Raw genomic sequence first — 20,856 nt, forward strand, 5'->3', positions numbered from 1 at the left:
CACATATCTATACCATGTTTATCAGTATTGCAGTTTTAACCTTTCATAGCAGTTTTGCTGTGAATAACACAATTAAGAAAGTGATGTCTTAAATAGTGTTGATTACAAATTCAAAACGGAAAAACACTTTTAAAAGGTATGTGCATTTATAGCAGATGTAAGAACTCTAAACATCTTTATTCTATTGAAGACATAGTTTTGATGTTTTGAAAAATGAATTTATGAAATAAATCATCTAAATAGAGATTTTAATCAAACGTGTCTTTAAGTGGAAAGAGTTAAGTTTACGATTTCCACATATGAAAACCTTATTTTGCATTCCAGGAGATATGCGCTTCATCAGAAATCCCTGGGCACGTTGTAAAAACTTGTCCATACTTATCGTATCCTGTACACTTATGATTCGGGTAAAAAAAATTAATAATAAATGTGTTTTTCCAATTTTCATCCTATCGTCTATATATCCATTGATTAATATTGACAGTTTCAATATGTATAAGGTATTAGTTGTGTATAAACCAATAATTTTCTTTTGCAGGTTTTATCAATCGGTTACGTTATTGGTAGTTTCTTGATAAGGTTTCAAGATCCTTTCCTAGGATACACCGGGATCAACCTTCTCAATTGGTGCAACCTGGGAGTTTTCCCTCTGGGGTCTTTTATCAACGCCCTATTATTCTCTCTGATACCTGCATTTATAGTCAATCTTTTCAATTCTGCGATCATACACATCGGCATTTACAAGAGACGGAAAAGTTTCTTACAAATAGTTAGTTTTTATTAGTTTTACACTGGCAAAATAACCTCTTTTTAAATCATAGTTTCTCATTGGAGAAAACTTTTAAGACCCGCCAAAAATATTTGAAACGTTATAAAAACTATCAGTTTAATATTGCGAGGGGCATATAATTTTCATAAAAAATTTTCATCCATACAGATACATTTACCCGGTATACTTAAGTGTCGGACGTTAGACCGTCGCTGTGGTGAATGTATCACAACCATGTCAATTGTTTTTTACGATTTTTTTGGTTGTCTATAATTTTATTTACCTTTAAGTGTTTGGTTCTCTCTCTCTCTCTCTCTCTCTCTCTCTCTCTCTCTCAATTTGGTTGTAAACCAATAATTACATTTTATTATGTTTGATATAGAGCACAACTATAAGCCTATTAATCCTGATATGGTATGTGGTGTTGATCGGGCTGTGGTCATGGCTTGTTGGTGAGGTAAGTTGGACTTTGAATAGTAAATATTTGTAGAGGCTAAATATTTGTGAATATCCCTCACTCAAATATGATAAATATAAAGCATGTGCAATTTCTTCATCTATAATACATAGAGTTAAATCCCAATAAACCTTTAGAAAATTTGTAATCTACAAAAAGTTGCTTCAATGTAATAAAAATGATTTTAAATTCTGATGTCATATATGTATTATTTTACAAATCATAAGTTGTCTCAAATTATATCATACTTTATTACATGCATAGGTGTATTATGGTATTAAAAGGTCCTTCGTAAGCGTATATTCACGTGACCAATATAACTGGAACACGTTCTGGCAAAGTGTGAGTTTTATCACTTAATTTGAACACACAGATACCACGATTTTTTAACTGATTTACAGACTGTTTCTTTTACCTAATTGTATGATATATGTTTAACTTCGGTCACAATTTTCATCTAACCAGATATATTTAGCAATTAATCTTGATTTACAATGACATGATTACTTTGCTCACCAAAAAATGCTTCAGCTAATCTGGGATGACCTTCCAAATCAGCTTTTCTGATTAGATTTTGTATATATGTTGTCTGTCTGCAATTAACATTAAAATTTGGGTTTCGGGGTGGGGATGGGGAGTTTTGTTGGGTTCTAGAATTACTTGGCCAATTTCAACCAAATGTACTTATCACCCATTTGTAAGGGCATTTAGATGTCGTTAAATCAAATCCCAATGCACATTCAAAGTGAAATTATTAAAACTTTGAATTGTCCTCTTTTGTCAAATTCGGGACATATATTTCAGGGAAAACGTCGCATTTTACATGAATATTATAATCAGTTTCTTTAACCACAGTGGTAATTAAACCCTTCAAAAATGAAGAGATGATATTTGATACACAATTCAATATACAATCTATATATAAAGTTAGTAAATAGAAAATTAAAAGTAATAGAATAGTAGAATTTAAAAGTCATACCATAGTTCTAAAGAATGCAAAATGGGTTCAAATGAAAATTGATGTTTATACTATGTATTGGCCGAGATCATCATTGCTTAGGTGAGCAATGTGACCAATGGTTTCTTATATTAAAGAAAAAAGAAAAGTTATGAAAAAATCGGGGAAAAGAAAACTAAAATGTTGGCGTGTATGTGTTATATATATATATATATATATATATATATATATATATATATATATATATATATATATAGTAGATCTACTAAAATGAGATTATAATGAAAATTGTGTTGAAGTTAAAATGTTGTGGCGCTGACGACAGAATAGCCTTTGGAAATTTAGGATGTTCCCTAGTTTCTGCTGATGCATGCTTTGATGTTTTTTCGAACACAATTAATACATACGGAAGCTCATTTATAGCAGTGCTCGTTGTCAACTGTTTGGCAGAGGTAAGTATATAAGAAAATTGTTGAGGAATTAATGTTGTCATGTATTTTACGGAACAAGTTGTTTACAGCGCATCTAATGCCATAGATACTTTATTATATGGAATGCAGTTGAAATACGTCAATATCTAGAAATTAATATATTATATAATAGTACCGATTTGTAAAAGTAATAAAAATAAAATCTATTTGCTTTTTAAATTTTTCATCTTAGTGTAGAATCCTCTAATATCTTGAGTTTTCCTTTGTTTCAATTCTATTAATTTGGTATATGGTAGCACAAGACATTTTTTGAAATAGATACTTATATCCACTTCTACCAAAGAACATGCCCGTCTCCTCAGAGTACTGTCACTAGAAATTAGTCGGTTCTCATTCAACACAAGTAGTTCTGATTCACTCCCTACAAGATCAAACACATATTTTTGAGCTTAATAATTTTTTATCGCAACTGACAATTGCTTCCATTGAGATAGCAAGGCTTAAACGTTTAACATATGAAGAGAAAATTAAACATTAGCTGTATGATTTGATATAGGTTTGAACATAGTTTGGGTAAATATTTGAAATCAAAATGCTCAAAGTAAAGATATCCGTCCTCATTTGATGTGTATTTAAAACTTTTCATGAACTTAGCGACATAACAGACACATTAAGCTATATTATTGAATAAACTGACGTTATAAGCATTTTTTTATTGATATCGTGGTAAAGTAATACTCTTAAAAGAACTCCCCGCAAAAATTTGTACTCTCAGTTTAATAATGGGATGAGTTAAGCTATAACTCATCCCAGCAACTTTACATTGCAAAATCTAAATATTTAGAATATTACAGAGAAAAGAGTACCATGTGATGTTTAAATTTATCAGATGTAAACTTAAAATGACCAAATGGCATGCCATACATTCTACGTTCTCTTTTAAGATTGAACTAAATTTTTGTGCTGAGAACGATTTCAACAGTTGTTCAGTAAACATCCGGTACCGTGCAACGTAACTATAGCTTGTCCATTGCTTACGCAATGAGCCCGGCTATAATAGTTTAAAGATTTCAAACAACATTAAGCTATACACTTTTAAGCTTTGTTTAGGTAATGAAAAGCCCCAGATAAAACTTCAGTTAAAACAAAGTGTCTTAAGTTAACATATAAATGCAAATTAGAATAGCAAAACATATCTTGAGGAAATAACTGCATTTAAAAGTTTTCACATTACATTACTGTCATATAGTATACAGAAATGAAGAGTTGAGCAATTCAATTCATGACATTCTTCATATAGAGAAACTGAAGAGGAAAAAGAAACAAATTTTCAGCGATTATGTCAAAGGACTTTTTCTAAGAAATGTTATTCATTACAAGTGAGATAGTTCCTAAATTTTTATAATCGATATTATATAAAATGTCATGTCTAAATGCATACATACTCATGAACAACAAGGTACATGCAGATGAACAAAATATAACTGACGATGCAAACCTGTAAAATGTAGTATCAAGTTAAAATGATAAATATAACATGCCCTTTTCAGATCATTATGATAGTAGGAATCAGTTCTCTTCACGGGTTTTACGCAGTTCTCTTCAAATCTACATCAGCAAAAAATATGGATTCTAAGGAAATACACAAACTAAAGAATTCGGCGATTGGTTCTGGGTGTTTGTCTCTAAAAGAAAAGTGGACAAGGTATCAAGCTAGATTTGATTAAGAAAACAGAACGAAATATATCAGTAAACTAAAAAAGACATTGATTTCTGTACGTTAAATCATACAATTATCTGTTCAAGCCTTAAGGACATCTTATTTTAGGTATCTAGCTTTTTAAGTTGTAATGAAATCATTTTTTACTTCAATTTCATTTCAGAAACAAAATGTCGACATGTTTTGGATATACGTCAGTGATTTTTTTGGTAAGTGTATTTAAGGGATTATACATGCAAGTTCCATGCTTTACTGTTCTATCAATCCTGTTTTACTCGAAAACTATACACAATACAACAAAACTCAATATAAAGATATGAAATATTTAAACCTAAGTAAATCATTTAATTTTAAATACATGCACTATGCCTTATTGAAGAAAAAGTGAAGTAATGCTCTTGTCAATTGCCAAATATATGCTACATTTGAAATTGTTTTTATTGATTATAGGTAATAGATGGTACAATGGCTATAGCTATTCTGCTATTACGATATAACTATTACGACATTACGCTAACAGGCGAATTCTATCAAGCCAGTGGAGGAAACAATATGAACATGGGTTACACAAAAGATGCCTTGTTAATTACAGCTATATGTGTCCTTTTATGGTCGGTATTAGCAAAAGCAATGTATTTTGGTGGAATGTATTTAAATAAAAGGTGGATGTTTGTTTTGGTAAGTAAAATTTAAAACATCTTCATAAAAGTTATCTCCTTTTTTTTAAATTGATCCAATTTTTACACAGTAACAGGTTTAAACGACTCATATTTGTTATTGTAGCATATCGCTTTTGAAATTACCGTATTGCTGGTGGAATGTATCATTTTTATATTTGCCGTTATTTTAATGAAAGCAGTGAGTATATTGGTCCATGTTTATAAAATTTGCGTTGCTTTATATTATATGTGTGATGATATGTTGATAAATTATAGATTAAAATGGTAATCATTAAAACTCATTTATGTTTACAGATGTATTGTTGTTTATGGAAAGATACGTCAGGATGCAGCGAATATACATACTTTACAACTGTATCTCCGGTAAGGCCTTGCTTTGCAAAGCCAGTTTCAAAGTGGAAAATTTTTAATGTTGATGCAAAATTTTACGGGTTTAAATAAACCTGGATTCTTCTAACTATCGAGATGATTTTAGTTCTCTTATAAGTATTTTTATAGATCATAGGTGTTTGTGAGTCTTGGGGAAATGCTGCACGCTTTCTTTGGACCTCAACTTTAATTTTAGTTGTCCACATTGTGCTAAAGGCAAGTTATCATGACATTCTCGTTTCTAGGATCTCTTTTACGCATGTTTAACCAAAATATTTTTGTTTAACATATATGTTTTCCAGGTCTTATTCATAATAGCATCAGACAAAGTGTATAAAAGGTCTTTTTCAACAACAAAAACATCTCTACCGGAATCGAAACTTTCCCAGAATGGTTCTGTTGGTCTGTTCAAGGAAGCACTCTTGAAGACTAAAAGGTAATGCCACAATTAAACATCCATCGTTATAACAGATAAATTAATCTACCAAGATAATATAACATCACGATGTCATATAATGTAACAAGTATCTTGTATTATTGTAGATACCCGGCGGTTGCAACTGTTGTGGTTATATCGATCGTCTTATGTGTAAGTTAAAATGAAAATGACATACATCTGTGTTTTAAGAGCCATTCACTGTAACGATTTAAACACTTGTATAGGAGGTTCGGCACGCATAGTCACCGATTTTTCTCAAATTTTAATATGATGCATATAATCATATACCTATCATAAAAACACCAAAAGTTGGTTGCTAGGCAACTCTGTTACCATGGATACACATACCCATCATTCTTAGCACAAAATGATCTTGATTTTTACTGAAGAACACACTTTTTCAGCTTAATTATTAATTTCAATTAGATTAGTTTGTGATAAATCTTCATCAAACTCTCAAAGCATCACATCTTAACTATTGAATAATACATTAATCAAATCAAAGTATTTATTTTTCTTTATTGTACCAAGGGCTTAAATGTACTTGGTTAACGACTTTGTAAAAAAAACCTAGAAATGAGGCATTTTTGGTGATGCCCTGTAAATTCTTGCGGACATGTTGATGCAAACCGACACCAATCCTGAATTGACTGGGTCCTCTGTTATCAGAAACAATCAAAACATGATGGGGAAGTTACCTCAAAATTGTTGTTTCCATGGAAACAAAAGTGTATATTTTACAACTTTCAAACTTCATAAAACCCTTACTATGGTTCATAAATATGTGTAAATTTTGTCCTTTTGAGAAAAAAATATGTGAATATTTAAATATGCAATAAATTGAGAGTATTTGTAATATTGGTTTACAAATTATCGAATATAGGTAAGATATATAAACAATCGTTACCATGGAAACATTATAAACAATTTCGTTCAATTTTATGTATAATAAACAGTTTATGTCTTTGTATCTCATTTCATTATGTAACGATTACCAAATTTTGATAAAAAAAGGAGAGCATATTTTAACAAACATATGTTTTTAGCTCACCTGAACTGAAAGCTTTTTGTAGGGCATATGTCTCTGTCTGTCCGTCCATCTGTGAACTTTCCACATTTTACCTTTTTCTCCAGAACCACTAAGCCAATTCTAACCAAACTTAGCACAAATAATCCAGAAGTTAAGGGGGGTTCAAATTTGTTAGAATACGGGTAACACCCTCTTCCAGGGGGGAGTGATAAAGGACTAAACATCTGCTATGATCTTAACATTTGACCTTGAAATTAATTCAAGGTCACTGCACATTTTTTACATAAAAAGTTCTGTTTATGAAAAGTATGAGCCAGACAGAGCTTAAAGGAGGGTGTATATGCTTGGAATTTTTTTTAGAGTAATCTGATATGACCGTCATTAGATTGACAGATGTTTGGATGGATGAATGTACAGACAAACAAATCACCATAGGTCAAATTCAGAGCACGACCCTTATTTATAATTATTAAAAATTTGTAAGCTTTCTTTAAAAAGCTTTTCAAAAATCATATGGCCAAAAAAGCTGAAACTTGTGTGGAAGCATCCTTGGGTAGCATAGACTCAAGTTTGTTCATATTATGATACCTAGGAGTAGGGTGAGCCCACAATCAGAGGCGGTGAATTTTTACATAGAAATAAAATGAAAACATTCAAAATGTTCTTTTCGAAGAAAAAAAATGACGTTTAACATGAGAATATGCGCAAAAAATTTTAAAGATCTTTTTAAAACATGATCGAATTACTTTACTAACTTGTCAAGATACAGTGTTCTAATTTCATCAGTTATGGCTACAGTTGATTAGGTGAGCCATGAGGCCCTCAGGCCTCTTGTTTGCATAACTGATTGGTATGGTAATACATGTATCTTATTTTATGGTAAGAAAGATCATAATGCTACATGTACATGTATTCATTTAGTGCGAAAAAAACAGTTGACCTCTTCCTTCATGTTAAATTTTCGTTCAAATAATTTAATGATTAAGGTATCGAAATACATTAGTTTGGTAATTATTACTCATACCAGTTATAGTTAAATGGTATTCGAATATAAAATTAAATGATCATGACATCCTTCGCCATCTTAATTCTTTTTCAATCCCTCAAGTTATTGTTGCAGCACTAATAAAATCATACATCTGTATTTTATTTAATTATAACTTTAATGAATTAAAAAAATGCATAAAGATGAGAATGCAGAAATTAATTAATTTTTAAAATCAAGTGTATATATATGTGTAAAAATATAATCATGCAAATGTACTTGTAAGTAATGATCCATGTGTTGATTAAGTATATACATGTACTATGTTTATGAATGCTTGCATTTTTCTTAGCTGCAAAATAAAAGTACTTCTAATTATAAATATGCTGGTCAGAATCCCAATTGTTGTAGTGTCTATTTCTCCATTGCTTAAAATGCCAATTCACTCACTCAAACAACTTGAGTTTTTAATTCATGAATGAACCCAGATGCTTATAACCATGCAGTTTGAAGAAAAGTTTAAAGAACTCTTAAAAATTCATCTGGAAACTGTTACTCAGCATAGAAGGTTATTTTTTAGTTACTAGATATACACTTTTAATACCAAATAAGTCATTGTAATAGAACTGTATTTGAAACACTCTATTCCCCTTAGATCAAAGTATTTGCATGGCTGCTAATTTCATTCCATATTTCCTGTTTAACTGCAATCAGGAATTTTCAAATTATCTTCTTTAAAACTTCACAATCTATATTATACAAGTACCTGATATAATGTTATAACTATTAATTTACATGCATTATTTACAAAAATACAATTCCTGCAATTTACCAATGCAGAGAATTTTCAAACATGTTCATCCAAATAGCAAGTTTGTATTTAAAGTTATGTTTACATTTCTAATGCATAATATTTCATTCCTTTCATTGTTTCATACCAATTAACAGTTTTGGCTGAATCAGAATGGCTCATTTATATAGAACTCAGCATAGAAGTTATGCATGAAATATAATTTCTCAGCAGATATCGTCTGTTCACTTGCCTCGGATAGTCTTTTTAAACACCATCACCAGTCCCGTAAATTCATGTGGTGCACTTTGTTTACATGTAAAAATGGCGACTCTCGATCTCGATGTAAATTCAACATACTCGATTTTCCGAGGTCGGTAGCGTGTTTCGGAGAAAGTCTGAGGCAATTAAGAGGCGATATCAGTAGTAAATTGCATGAAGAATTTAATGGTACTAGTTGTTTTCATAGAATTTGCGTATAAATAAGGTAAATCAGTCCAAAACTAGCGCACGTTTTTCTGCGCAATAAATATACAATTTTTTCAAAGGGTGGTCCTGTAGCTCTCCGGTCTGTCAATATTTTTTCCCCGGAGAGGTACAGTTCTGCAGCTATTTGTTGACATGCTGTTTCAACACTTCTCTTTTTGAACTCTCAGCACAAAAGAGTTCTAAATTGCAAAGGGAGATAATTCATTTTCCAAAAATGTAATCATTTTTGAACTTATTATTTCACAATAATAAGGATAGCTTCCCCATCATGTTTTTACATTTTAGATAGATGAAAGATTGATGATTTTAATTCTATGCTTGTTAAACATTGAGCTTGCCGCATTTTTTTAATAACACTGCAGTAAAAATGGCCTATTTTCATCAGTTCATAAAAAATGAAGTTTGGGTCGAGTTTCCATGGAAACTGGTCAGTATATAGACAATTTGGCATGTGCATTTTAGATAGTTTAATAAGGTCTACATTTTGGAAAATTTTCGGCAAAATCCCTTTCTATGCGTGCCGAAAAAGTTTAAATGCTTACAGAGAATGGCTCTTAGAGAATTGTCTTTTTATTTTTTGTAAACTTTGATTCGTTTGCATATGTAAATGAACCTAAATTTTCGTGGTTTAAGTCGAATTGATAAATAGTTGATTACTAAAGCCTAGGTCACATTTAAGCCGATGGGGCAAACAAAATGTCCTCGTATCGTCGGCTGAAGAAACATGACCGCCCTACACTTGTATCTGACGACGCGGAGCAGTCACATTAATTCACAGGAACACTGATATATTCAAAAGTTTAAATATTTATTAGTCAAGGAATCGTCGCTCGATCATCGAACAACGAGCCACCGTTTGATTAATTTGGTCGGTCGACTACAAAGTCAAAACAATTTTGCTATTGATAAATATTAACCTAAAACCACTTGGCCATCGCCTATATTAATTGACGAAAACAGTCTGAAACATGGCGCCATCCGCCTTGTCGCCACGGATCGACCGATAACCGGTAGATGTTTAACATAATTCGCATATAATCAGCTGTCCATTAGCCTATTTGACAAAATCGTCCAATAGACCATTCGACCCTCAATCGATCTTAGGCCGTCTATTGGTGTCTGCCGGTCAACATGGAAAAAATTCCAAATGCCTAAATGTCGACCGACCGACGACAGACATAACAAATTGTCTATCGATGGTCGGACAATGCTCTTGGGTTGTTCGATGGACTTTGAACCATCTACGCAGACAAAATATAACATACGCTTAATATAGGGCTAATTTTGCCTCTTCTATTTTCCTCCCTTCAACACTTGCAAACGGCGATATCCCGTCATTAATGCGTCCAGACGCAGCTTAAAATAGTTCATTTGAATTTACCCAATTTAAAAAAAAAATTGCCCGCTGACAACGAGGTTGAAAAAATTAAAACCGGGGTGAATATTTCCCTGATTGTAGTATCATATTTGATATTCTCTTAATATTTGATAAAACTGCAATCTATTTCTTTTTGGGAACCCTGAACTTTGATAACAATTTGTTTGGATTTAAGGGCTAATGAGCTTGCCACTTACATGCTTTAATTTTCTATTTTAGATCGTTAACTCTGTGTACCTTTGTGGACTTCTCGTTGTCCGATATGGATATTCTTCATATCCCTTTATAGAAGTAGCAGATGCCTTGAATGCTATAAACCTCGGATCTCTTAACATGTCAACTAATCGAGACAACGGATTCATAATATGTATTGCTTCTCTTTCATTTTCCTTTCTTCTCCAACTTGGAAAATTCGTCTCTATCACATGGAAATCACATAAATCGACATTACTGGTAAGTATACAGCTTTCTATAAGCTTTCTATAAGATATACATCTCACACATAATTTGTTTGACAGTTGATTTCTTAATAAACTTCTAATTTGGTCGTTGCGAATGTATGATATGTAAAGTAAACTCATGAGATTAATCCCCGCTATTCATAAAAAAAACTTAATAGGTTTTATAATTGTGTTTCAAAAAATTGTATCAAAATCGAACAATATTATTGAAAATATTTCAAGCTATAATTAACAAAATGACTAAGGAGAGTTTTAAAACATATCATATGAAACTTATGCAAGAGTAATTACATATAATTCAAATAGAAATGTTTGTATATATGGGGTTAGTCAACTAATGTGTAATGTGATCAATGAATATGAGCTTGCGTGCCGGGGGAGGGGATGATGTATATAAGATTATCGTAGATAGGGGTATATGTCTGTGTTGGTCCGTAGGTTATTTTATTAAATAATTTCATTTTATCGAAAAGCAAACCCATTAACAAAAAATTGGTATTGTATGTTATTAAGATAAATTCCCAAAGACTTCTCCAGATAAACTTTACCAACAAATTCTCCGTCAGCTATTCTCATTTTGAAAAAAATGCCCATGGCCCATGGACCACATTGCTAACCTGAATAATATTTCTTCTATCATTCTATTTCAGATATAGTTTAAATATGAGATACTAGATAAGATGTGAAAAGAAGCTATTTTTGATACCATATACTAAGATCCAATATGCATCAACCAGCCAAACTTATTTTCTTAGGCCTCAAATTATTAATTAAAACATTATAAAATGTGAAATGACTATTCATAATTATAAAAGGTGAAAAAATGTCAATGTGACCTTGATATGAGGATGTTACATGTAATACACAGTAAAATATCGTAACTAAATTTAGCAGTGTTTTTCTTGGCAAGATTTTTTTTAAATCCCTATATACATCCATGTTGAACTTTGAATTCATCCTGGGTACTCAGTATTGGTCTGAGGGTCACGGTTTAAATATTTTAGAATCTACCAGTACACTATCTTAAAATGTTTGCATAGTAATCTCTTAAATTGTATTCAGATATTTGAAGGGAGTTGACTTTATTGATTATTAGTTATTTTAAAATTAACGATAATATGTAATTTAGCATAATAAATAGTTTTTTTGGCTGTATTTGAATAATTTCGCATTTTTTTTTTCTATTATGATTTTTCGGGCTTTTCCGACAAGAGTTTTGGGCCATTATGATATTGGAAAAAAAACATATGAACTCTGTTGTGTTATTTTAAAAGATAGAATTAACGCCCTCAAACTCTACGATGCATTGTGTATCAATAGTCGAAACATTTCCGGAAAAAAATATAATCATAGAAATTTTTATTAAAACATTGTAAATAATAGTTAATGGTAAAGCCAGTTCTAGAACTGATTCTATTTTTAAAATGGAAAGGCTGCCCTTGATTCCAAACATTGTCGCTGCAGAAATGCCTCTATTGTAATCAATGACATCGTATCTATCCGGCCATTTCGCTAGGAAGACATAACATTATTTTTCGCCAGCGGAAATGGCAGACTAGTTTAAATTGTGACCGCAAATCAGTCTTTTTGAACTCTGGCGTAGGAATACACACGACTTCAAAAACATCAACATTTTCGTATCATTTAGAATCTGACTATTGTAAAGATTTTAACAAATATGTTTCATTGAAAATCAATGCTTTTGAATACATTACATCGAATTTATCGATTTTTTCCAAGTACGAAGTATTGACAGTTGTGATGATTTGTGCATAGGTCAAAACCTGTCAATTAATAATCTATCACCAACCTCTTTACACATATTTATCTTTTAGTGTAATTCATAGTTAATGTATGCCTTCATGATCTAAAAGGAATACTTTTATCTTGTAGATTCTTTGGCTGGAACTTCTCGTAATAATTCTGCAACTTATTTGCCTTTCTTTGGTTGCTGTATCCTTGAAACTGGTAATTATGAAATAAATCTTACAGTCATAATATGTATGAAAACACGTTTATTTAATACTAAAAGAGCATGAGCGATTGACAGCTATGACGTCACACAAGGTGGCCGCGCATCTAAAGCTTTCAAAATATGCATATCGAAAAATTTCAAACTTTGATGTTCAAAATAAATGCAAAATCGGCTTCAATAGCAATTATTGTTATGGCATCTTAGCTACTAGTATATAAGTACTAAGAAATGTTGCTTAAGTGATAAAACGGTTTTAAGCAATACATTATATTGATTGCAGGTATATTGCTGTTTGGACATGTCAAATTGTGTCTTTTCATTTGATAACCAGTTGGTAAGCAACATTGTATTTTATCATTAAATGCGATTTCTCGATACAAAATATTAACGTGTTACATTTTCTATGTTCTGTTGGAAAATTTTTAGTGTACCTGAAACGAAATGTTACATCGTGCATGAAAAATATTGTTTTGTTTTCTCCATGAAATTTTCACTGAATATGTAAAGTCAATGTTTTACAGTTGTGTGACAATGAACAGAATTTATGGGGACGCTTTACACTACAGTCATGGTTGATGTTTGGATTCAGTATATTGTGTACAGATCTTCAGGTATAACATTCAATGTATTGTTTACAGAATCGCTAAACAGTTACTACGTAAGAATCCTGTCGTCTCAGAGGAAAAAAACTAGACATAAGAATGAAAAATTAATTTATTCAGAATTTTAGTTTAGCTAATGCAATGTATTCCATTGGTTTATTTTCTGATATAGATCTCACAGAGATTTTAAAAGAAAGAATATAAATATAATATAAGACTTAAACATATTGCTATATTATTTACAACAATTTTTTAAAAATTTAAATCATATAACTTTACAACACCCCATTTTATTAAAAAACCTCATAGAAATCACAATCCATCAGATGCTCTTTCATCATATAATAAATTATTTTTATCAATTTCCTCACCTACGTTGTAGACTCGTGTGTGCTATCTTGGTCAATTTGCCTATTGTTATTAGTTAAAACGTTATTAATTGAAAAAGAGCCGAGAAACAAATTATAAATTTTATTAGGAGTTTCGCTATATTTATTAATACATGTACTATATTCCTGAAAATTCCCATAGAAAAGGACTATATATGGTTTGAGCCTAAAATGGCCCCCTTAAATGAACATTGTCATTTTACTTTAATTCTTTGTTTTATTTGAACAAATATACATTTGAAGTTTTTTCACAATTTTCATTTTGATTTTAGTGCCCACAATTTAAAGATATGACATCATAAAGTTGACCTTTTCCCGCCATTTTTGCATTTTTCGCATAAAACGGCTTGTTTTGAAGCAGTTTTTCTTTAAGGAAACATTGAGCGACTGCTTGAACAAACAAAATAATTCCACCAAAGATGTATCTCTCCAGTACTTATGAGTGACAAAAAGTTGGTTCTTGTTCAAAGAGTCGCTCTATATTTCCGATTCAAAAAAAGATTTAAAAAATGTCTATTTTTGACTGTTTTTGATTGAATTATAAAAATAGCGTCATTTCTGACGTCATTTACTGCCAGTGAGTGCGTATTTAATCAAATAAATAGATGAAACACATATTTTATGTCAACTCTTTAAGAAAAATACACAACAAATCAATGTATCTGAATCACTTTAAAATTAGCAAATTATGGGGGCCAAATTTGACTAAAATCATGTATAGTTCTTTGAAGAATTTTTCTTGGCATTTTTTTCCTTTGGGTCATAAGAAATCCAAGCGTACAAATATGTCAAGAAATTGTTTTTAAGCAGAGCTTCAAAAGCGAGCTACTTGATTTGTATCAAATAAATTTTTAGGTAATAAAAAAATGTCTATTTTTTTTTTTTTACAGATATCGTCTATTATATCCGGATACAGATATTTCAAACAGTCTGATGATGGACATTTGGGAATTTTTAAAGGAATTTCAGAACTCTTTAAAAATATTATACATACGTTTTCAAATAACAGGTGTGAAGTCAGTTTAATATATATTAAAGATAAAAACATAATTATCCCATCATCCTTCGATTATTGATTTTTATTTAGCTGATGTCTGCAGTACATGGTTTCTAATACCAGTATATATTATATTACAAGTATTTAATCAAGCTTCCTGAAATCAGAACATATCCGGAAAAAGCGGTGACTGACTATGAAAAATATAAAATTAATAGATTGAGCTGATATTGCAAAGACATTGGGAGTTGAGACAAACAATGATGAAAGATAAATGTTTTGTAGATACATAAACGAGAAGAAGATGCCTAACTACAATAAGACTTATGCATTTTATTGCATTTTATCAACAACCAGTTTGGTAATACATGTGGTTCAATATTTTAGATACGTGAAAAATCAGAAAGTAAACGTTTATTTACTCTCATTTCACAAATTCATAATCTTTTTGCATGTAATATATTCTAAGTCTGATTTTTACAGGCATTGGAATTGGTATTTGTCGTGAGTGTGTACGCGTACTACTTTACTGAGGGAGATTCCAGTTATTTAATTGATGGCCTCAATCGCTTCACATACTATCGCTATTACATGGGTTCATTATATAAAGGTGTCATCATAACCACTCTTACCATAATTCCATTAGCTGCAAGTCTTCGCATAGCTGCCTTTATTTGGTTTGGATTCCGAAAATCGAAGATTCCGTTATATACGGTTAAGTATATTTTTAAAAAAAAGTATTTGACACGATTTGTGCATTGACCTTTACCTTTAGAAATACAAATATTGCAAATAAATCCAATTAATATTACTTAATATTACAGATAGTGGTTTTCATTTCAATCTGGACACTCGGAGAAGTTACGGTGTTAAGTTATGTGTCGTATTTATTACGATTGGTAGGTACTGAGTTATTATTTAAAAACCAAATCATCTTTAGATCATGCAGTTTTTATTTACAAATGTTCAAACAACGGGAAAAAAAATTGGCAAGAATATTGTAATTTGCAAGAAGTTTTTTTGTGCTTCAAATGCACGTTATATTAAACGTAATAAGATTTTAGAGTTAATTTTAGAAGAAGTATCTTTAAAAAATTAAACCAACTGCTAAAAAGTTTATCATACGCTTTAGGCCTACGGATGCATTGATTCCGATTCCTTTACGTTTTCCAACGTTTTCTGGAGACCCGATCGGAACAATGTAATGTATCACATACTTTGTCTTACAAAATGATAAATGACTTGAAGTGAAATACACGTACATTTACATGTAATGTATCTAATTTCTAAGCGTATCTACATGTAAGATCTAAGCTACATAGCATTTTTCCAACATTACACGTATTTGTAATTCTGATTCCAGGTGTGTGCCAGCTTTAATCCCAAAATCTTTGTACAATCTGGATTGACTGTTGCCTATCTTGTGACACACGTCATCCTTGATGTAAGATATAATACAAGATTAGTCACATACATATAAATTTAAATTCAATTTACAGCCAACTACTTCGTTCCCATTTCCCATTGGTTTGAAATTAAACCTTTGAGACTCCCTGAAAAAAAAACACGTATAGAAAATGATATTCTATAGCGACAGATGTTTCACTGGATCGGAAATCATCTATTTCATATTACTTTTTGTATATTTCAGATTTGCATTCTTATTACATTAGATGGCATGCATCCTTACATTGTGGGATACGAAGACGGAAGACGATTTTCAGCTCGTTTATTTTATAAAACAATTACAGAACTGTAAAACCTTCTAAGTCATTTTCTTATCGTTTTTTTTAAATATCTATAACATATATTTTATGTCCATCGTTTGTTCATTTTCCAGGAAAAAGCAAACACACTTACAACGTTTCTACTTCGCCCTACTCAATATATCTCTGGTATTTTTGGTTTATTTCACCATTTATGTCAATAATTCTCATGTTGGGTAAACCTGAAAGAACAGAAGATTAATTAATTAACATTCTCTTTTTTACCCATAAAGGTTCTGAACTTCGCCTTTTGGATAGGACTTATACTGATGGGGCTTATTCCAGGGTATATTCACACCCCCACTGGGTTTCTTAATATTATCTCTAGGATCGCAATCTCGTTTGGATCTATTGATATGGAAAGTGCAGTTCTTGGAGTAATGTATTCATTAATAGCAGTTGTTCCTCTCTTTGGGGCAAACCATGTCGTTGGAATAATTGCTTCCTTAAAACAAAATGGAATTATGTTATGGGTGGTAGGTACCGAATTAAGCGACTTGTAATTTTGATTCAACACAGGGACTGAATATTTGATCAAAAAATTATTTTCTCTTTTTCTCTTTTTTGTAGTTTATCATCAGCTTACTTCTCTGTTGCATTGCTGATATGGTGTATCTAGCGTTTTCTAGCGATATAGTAAACTTCGTAAGTTTGTTGCATCAGTTTTACTTTACAATGTTTTTTCCAAAATAACGAGAATGTTTGTTATGAGAATGTGCTATGAAAAACATTTTTAATTACAGAGACTATGTTTTTGTGAAAAAGGGACGCACTGCACCGAATACAACTTAACAGCAATAGAAAACGAACACCAAAACGTAATAAACAGAATAGCTTCTATTTAGCAAAATTTATTCTTATTGATATCGGATACGTTTCCCTGTTCGTTTTACATGCTGTTTTTTTTTTTAAATACAGGTTTGTGGTGATTTGTTTTCGAACTCATCGAGTGTGTTACTAGCATATATAGTGTTAACATTGATCGTACATGTAAGTACACTGTACGTCATTTTAGATGATAATTTTGTATATCGAAAAGATGAGTATTCATTTTCGTTTATCGTCCTACTGCTCTTAAATATAAGAGTTTGTGGTATTATACAAGTTTTAACAATGATTTGACATGAGAATAATTTTGATACATATAAAGTTTATATTTTGAAGTAAAAAACACCCCTAACAGTATATCTAGAAACAAAGTGGTAGATTAGATTCAATCTTTTTTGTAGATTATAGGATTGTGTTTGGGAATAAAATTTCTGAGAGGAATCCGTAGAACAAGAGTTGGAATTGATGAAGAAGACAACAATTCTTTAAAAGAAACACAGTTAGAACTCTCTATCAACCAAGAACACGGCGGTGTTCCAAACCAAAGAATAGGAGAACATTTAAGCACTCAAAGCCATGCAGAAAACCAGGGAAATGCGTCAGGGTCTGAAAATGCCGGTCCCACAAACGAAAGTATCAAAGAAATGTCTAGCAGTCAAAACATAAAAGAGAGTGAAGAAAGTGTGGCCGAGTATGGAAATACAGTGCCACCAAACAAAATGACCGAGGATAATTTAAGCAGTCTCAATATAACAGGAAGTAACCAAGCTGAAAATACCATGCAAAACGTCGAAACAATAGTTCAATATGAATCAAGTTCTGAAGTAACAGAAAATAACGAAGCAGTAATGGATAAAGGAGATGTTAACAATACAGGACAAGGTATTATTTTGTGTAAAAATATTATTCATAGTTTCAAGCAATACTTATCTCTGTATAACCAAAAATATATATTTTCTTTTATTTTCAGATCAGCCATTGATAATGGATTGATTAGCAACAAGGGGAAATCAAATCGTGATTGTATAATGTAGCTTACATACACTGAAACCATTGGTGAACCGTTTTTATCGCTAGATGCAAAACTACAGATGATATATAGAAACTTTGCAACATTTGATAATCGTTTTGGATGTCATAGAGGATTTCTGGGTGTTTCAGAGCAAACTCTCACTGAAATCAGTAATACCACATTTTATTTCAAGAATTTTTCTTCCAAATGATCAACATTGATAAATATTGCAAGACTTTTTCCAACCATACGTTAGGGCGCAAAGAGGTCTTGTTGTTAAATGAAAATAAGTTCAACAGTTGTATTAAACACGGTCATTTGATGCATGTAATTGCTTTTTTCTCATTTTTAGCCGAGCTCTGCTAAAAGCAGAGTCCTGGCTTACTATAAATAGCACAACTTCAAAAGTAAACAAAAAACCTAACAGCGTCAAGGTAAAAGCTTCCGCTATACTAAATAGTTACACAAAGAGCCTCGTTTTGTCAAAAGTGTTGGCATTTTGTTTCTTTTATTTTAATTTCGAGAGAATTGTCCATCTTTTTTAGTTTTCTTATTAATAACTTGTTTTAAAAACAAGACTATGCATTTTGGATACATACAATGCGCATGAATTTTTATGAACTACTTTGCTGCGCGTTGAAGAAATGGGGATTGAATATACATGTATAACGCTTGTTGCAAAATTCAAGGCAGCAACTGTTGAACTTTTTTCCTACTAGACTTTGCTGTGCGTTGAAGAAATGGGGATTGAATATACATGTATAACGCTTGTTGCACAATTCAAGGCAGCAACTGTTGAACTTTTTTTCTACTAGACAGATATATTTTTGTTTGTAGCCGCTTACAAAATTTGGTCGCTCTCGGACACTTTGCCGACATTAAAAGCACAATAATGAAAGAGAGAGAGAGAGAGAGAGAGAGAGAGAGAGATTAATTTTCAGTCTTTACCACACAATATGCATAAAGACACACCAAAAGAGCCCGGCTTTCAGTACTTCAGTACTTTGACTTAGATAGTTCCTATACGCTTGAAAATATTATAATTGCGTTAGCTAGCAAAATATACAATATTTTTACCTTTAAGATTTGTTCTTTTCATTGGTGTATATTATAAACTGTTTTCTACTTTCTAGCGATTTATAATCAGAATTTTGATACTTTAGTTTAGAACCAAGAAACCTTTGACATGAATTTGTCATGGATAGAGAAACAAGGTTGGATTGTCTTGCATATAAACTATATACCTAAAATATAATGATATGATCTGTCAAGCTATAAACTATTCTTTAGCGAATCCATATATTTTAACTTTAAAATTTGAGTATGTTCCTATATTTTTACATAGAACTCTTATAGAGATCAATACAGTTCAAAACTGGCCATGACCATTGAGCACTCTTAGCCTACTTTTCTGTGATTATTTACATTTTACTACTCGGGCAATTTAAATTTTTTTTAAGATAAGCCTGTTTAATACACACGAATAAAATGAAATAAAAGGTTTTGTTGGCAATTAAACAAAACAGCATTCAACATTTAGCGTTACAGGAGGACATTATAGTATAAATGTCTTTTGAGGTGAATAAATATCGTCATTTACACTATCGATATAAATTTGCTGGCCTTAAAGTATACAAACATGTTGTGACAATTAAAAGTATTCTAAGAATGATAAAAACAATATTGATTTAATTTTGTTGATTTAATCAACAAGAAACCAATAAGTATTTTATAATTGTTGGAAATAATATGATTTTCTTAAATGTACCGGTAACTACGACTACCTTTAACTGCCTTTGTCTGTTTTCTTATCAGTCATGTTCAATATATGCTTTAAATGTGTATGGCATTGTGTGAGTGTTTATATTGTGTGTTTTTTCTTTGCATTTGAGGATCTTGTATTAGTAAATACATAGTGAATTGAAATTGAATGAAAGCTGTTGTTGTTTTAATAAATGATAAATACATTTAACGTTGATAATTTTTTAAATTATATTTTCGGATTCTCTGTAAAAAGATTATTATGCACCTTTGAGAACATGAATTCTGAGGTATCATACAATCAGTTCAAACATATCTTTTACAACATACACCATAGCATACATGTAGCATAGTATTGAAATCTTACAGCATAGCATTGAAATCTCATAGCAAAGCATTGGAATCTCATACCATAGCATAGAATCTCTTTCGTCATATCATACCATAGCATACCGAAGCATAGCATACAACATGATTTCAACTGGGGTTTAAATGGTTTTATTTGGAAGAATAAATGCTCACATTGCAGATTAGTGGTGAATTTTGTCTTTTTATCATTTAACTTCCAAA

The 20,856-nt window shown here is 31.2% G+C and overlaps 1 protein-coding gene across 1 annotated transcript; it reads left to right on the forward strand.

The window, feature by feature from the left end:
* LOC105332055 (uncharacterized) lies at positions 1–18,901 on the forward strand. Its single transcript, XM_011434495.4, has 32 exons — positions 1–136; positions 325–407; positions 539–769; positions 1,152–1,226; positions 1,491–1,568; positions 2,484–2,636; positions 4,166–4,320; positions 4,499–4,544; positions 4,786–5,013; positions 5,119–5,193; positions 5,310–5,378; positions 5,514–5,600; positions 5,687–5,820; positions 5,928–5,973; positions 10,715–10,948; positions 12,850–12,924; positions 13,212–13,265; positions 13,453–13,542; positions 14,813–14,931; positions 15,205–15,280; positions 15,403–15,633; positions 15,744–15,818; positions 16,052–16,120; positions 16,283–16,363; positions 16,571–16,674; positions 16,760–16,814; positions 16,919–17,161; positions 17,256–17,330; positions 17,429–17,503; positions 17,604–17,675; positions 17,915–18,395; positions 18,484–18,901. Exons 2-32 carry the CDS (start codon positions 330–332, stop codon positions 18,504–18,506), a joined length of 3,687 nt encoding a protein of 1,228 aa, XP_011432797.3. The 5' UTR covers positions 1–136; positions 325–329; the 3' UTR covers positions 18,507–18,901.
* The last annotated feature ends 1,955 nt before the right edge of the window (positions 18,902–20,856 follow it).

Source organism: Magallana gigas, chromosome 5 (assembly GCF_963853765.1).
Source record: "Magallana gigas chromosome 5, xbMagGiga1.1, whole genome shotgun sequence".
NCBI lineage: Eukaryota > Metazoa > Mollusca > Bivalvia > Ostreida > Ostreidae > Magallana > Magallana gigas.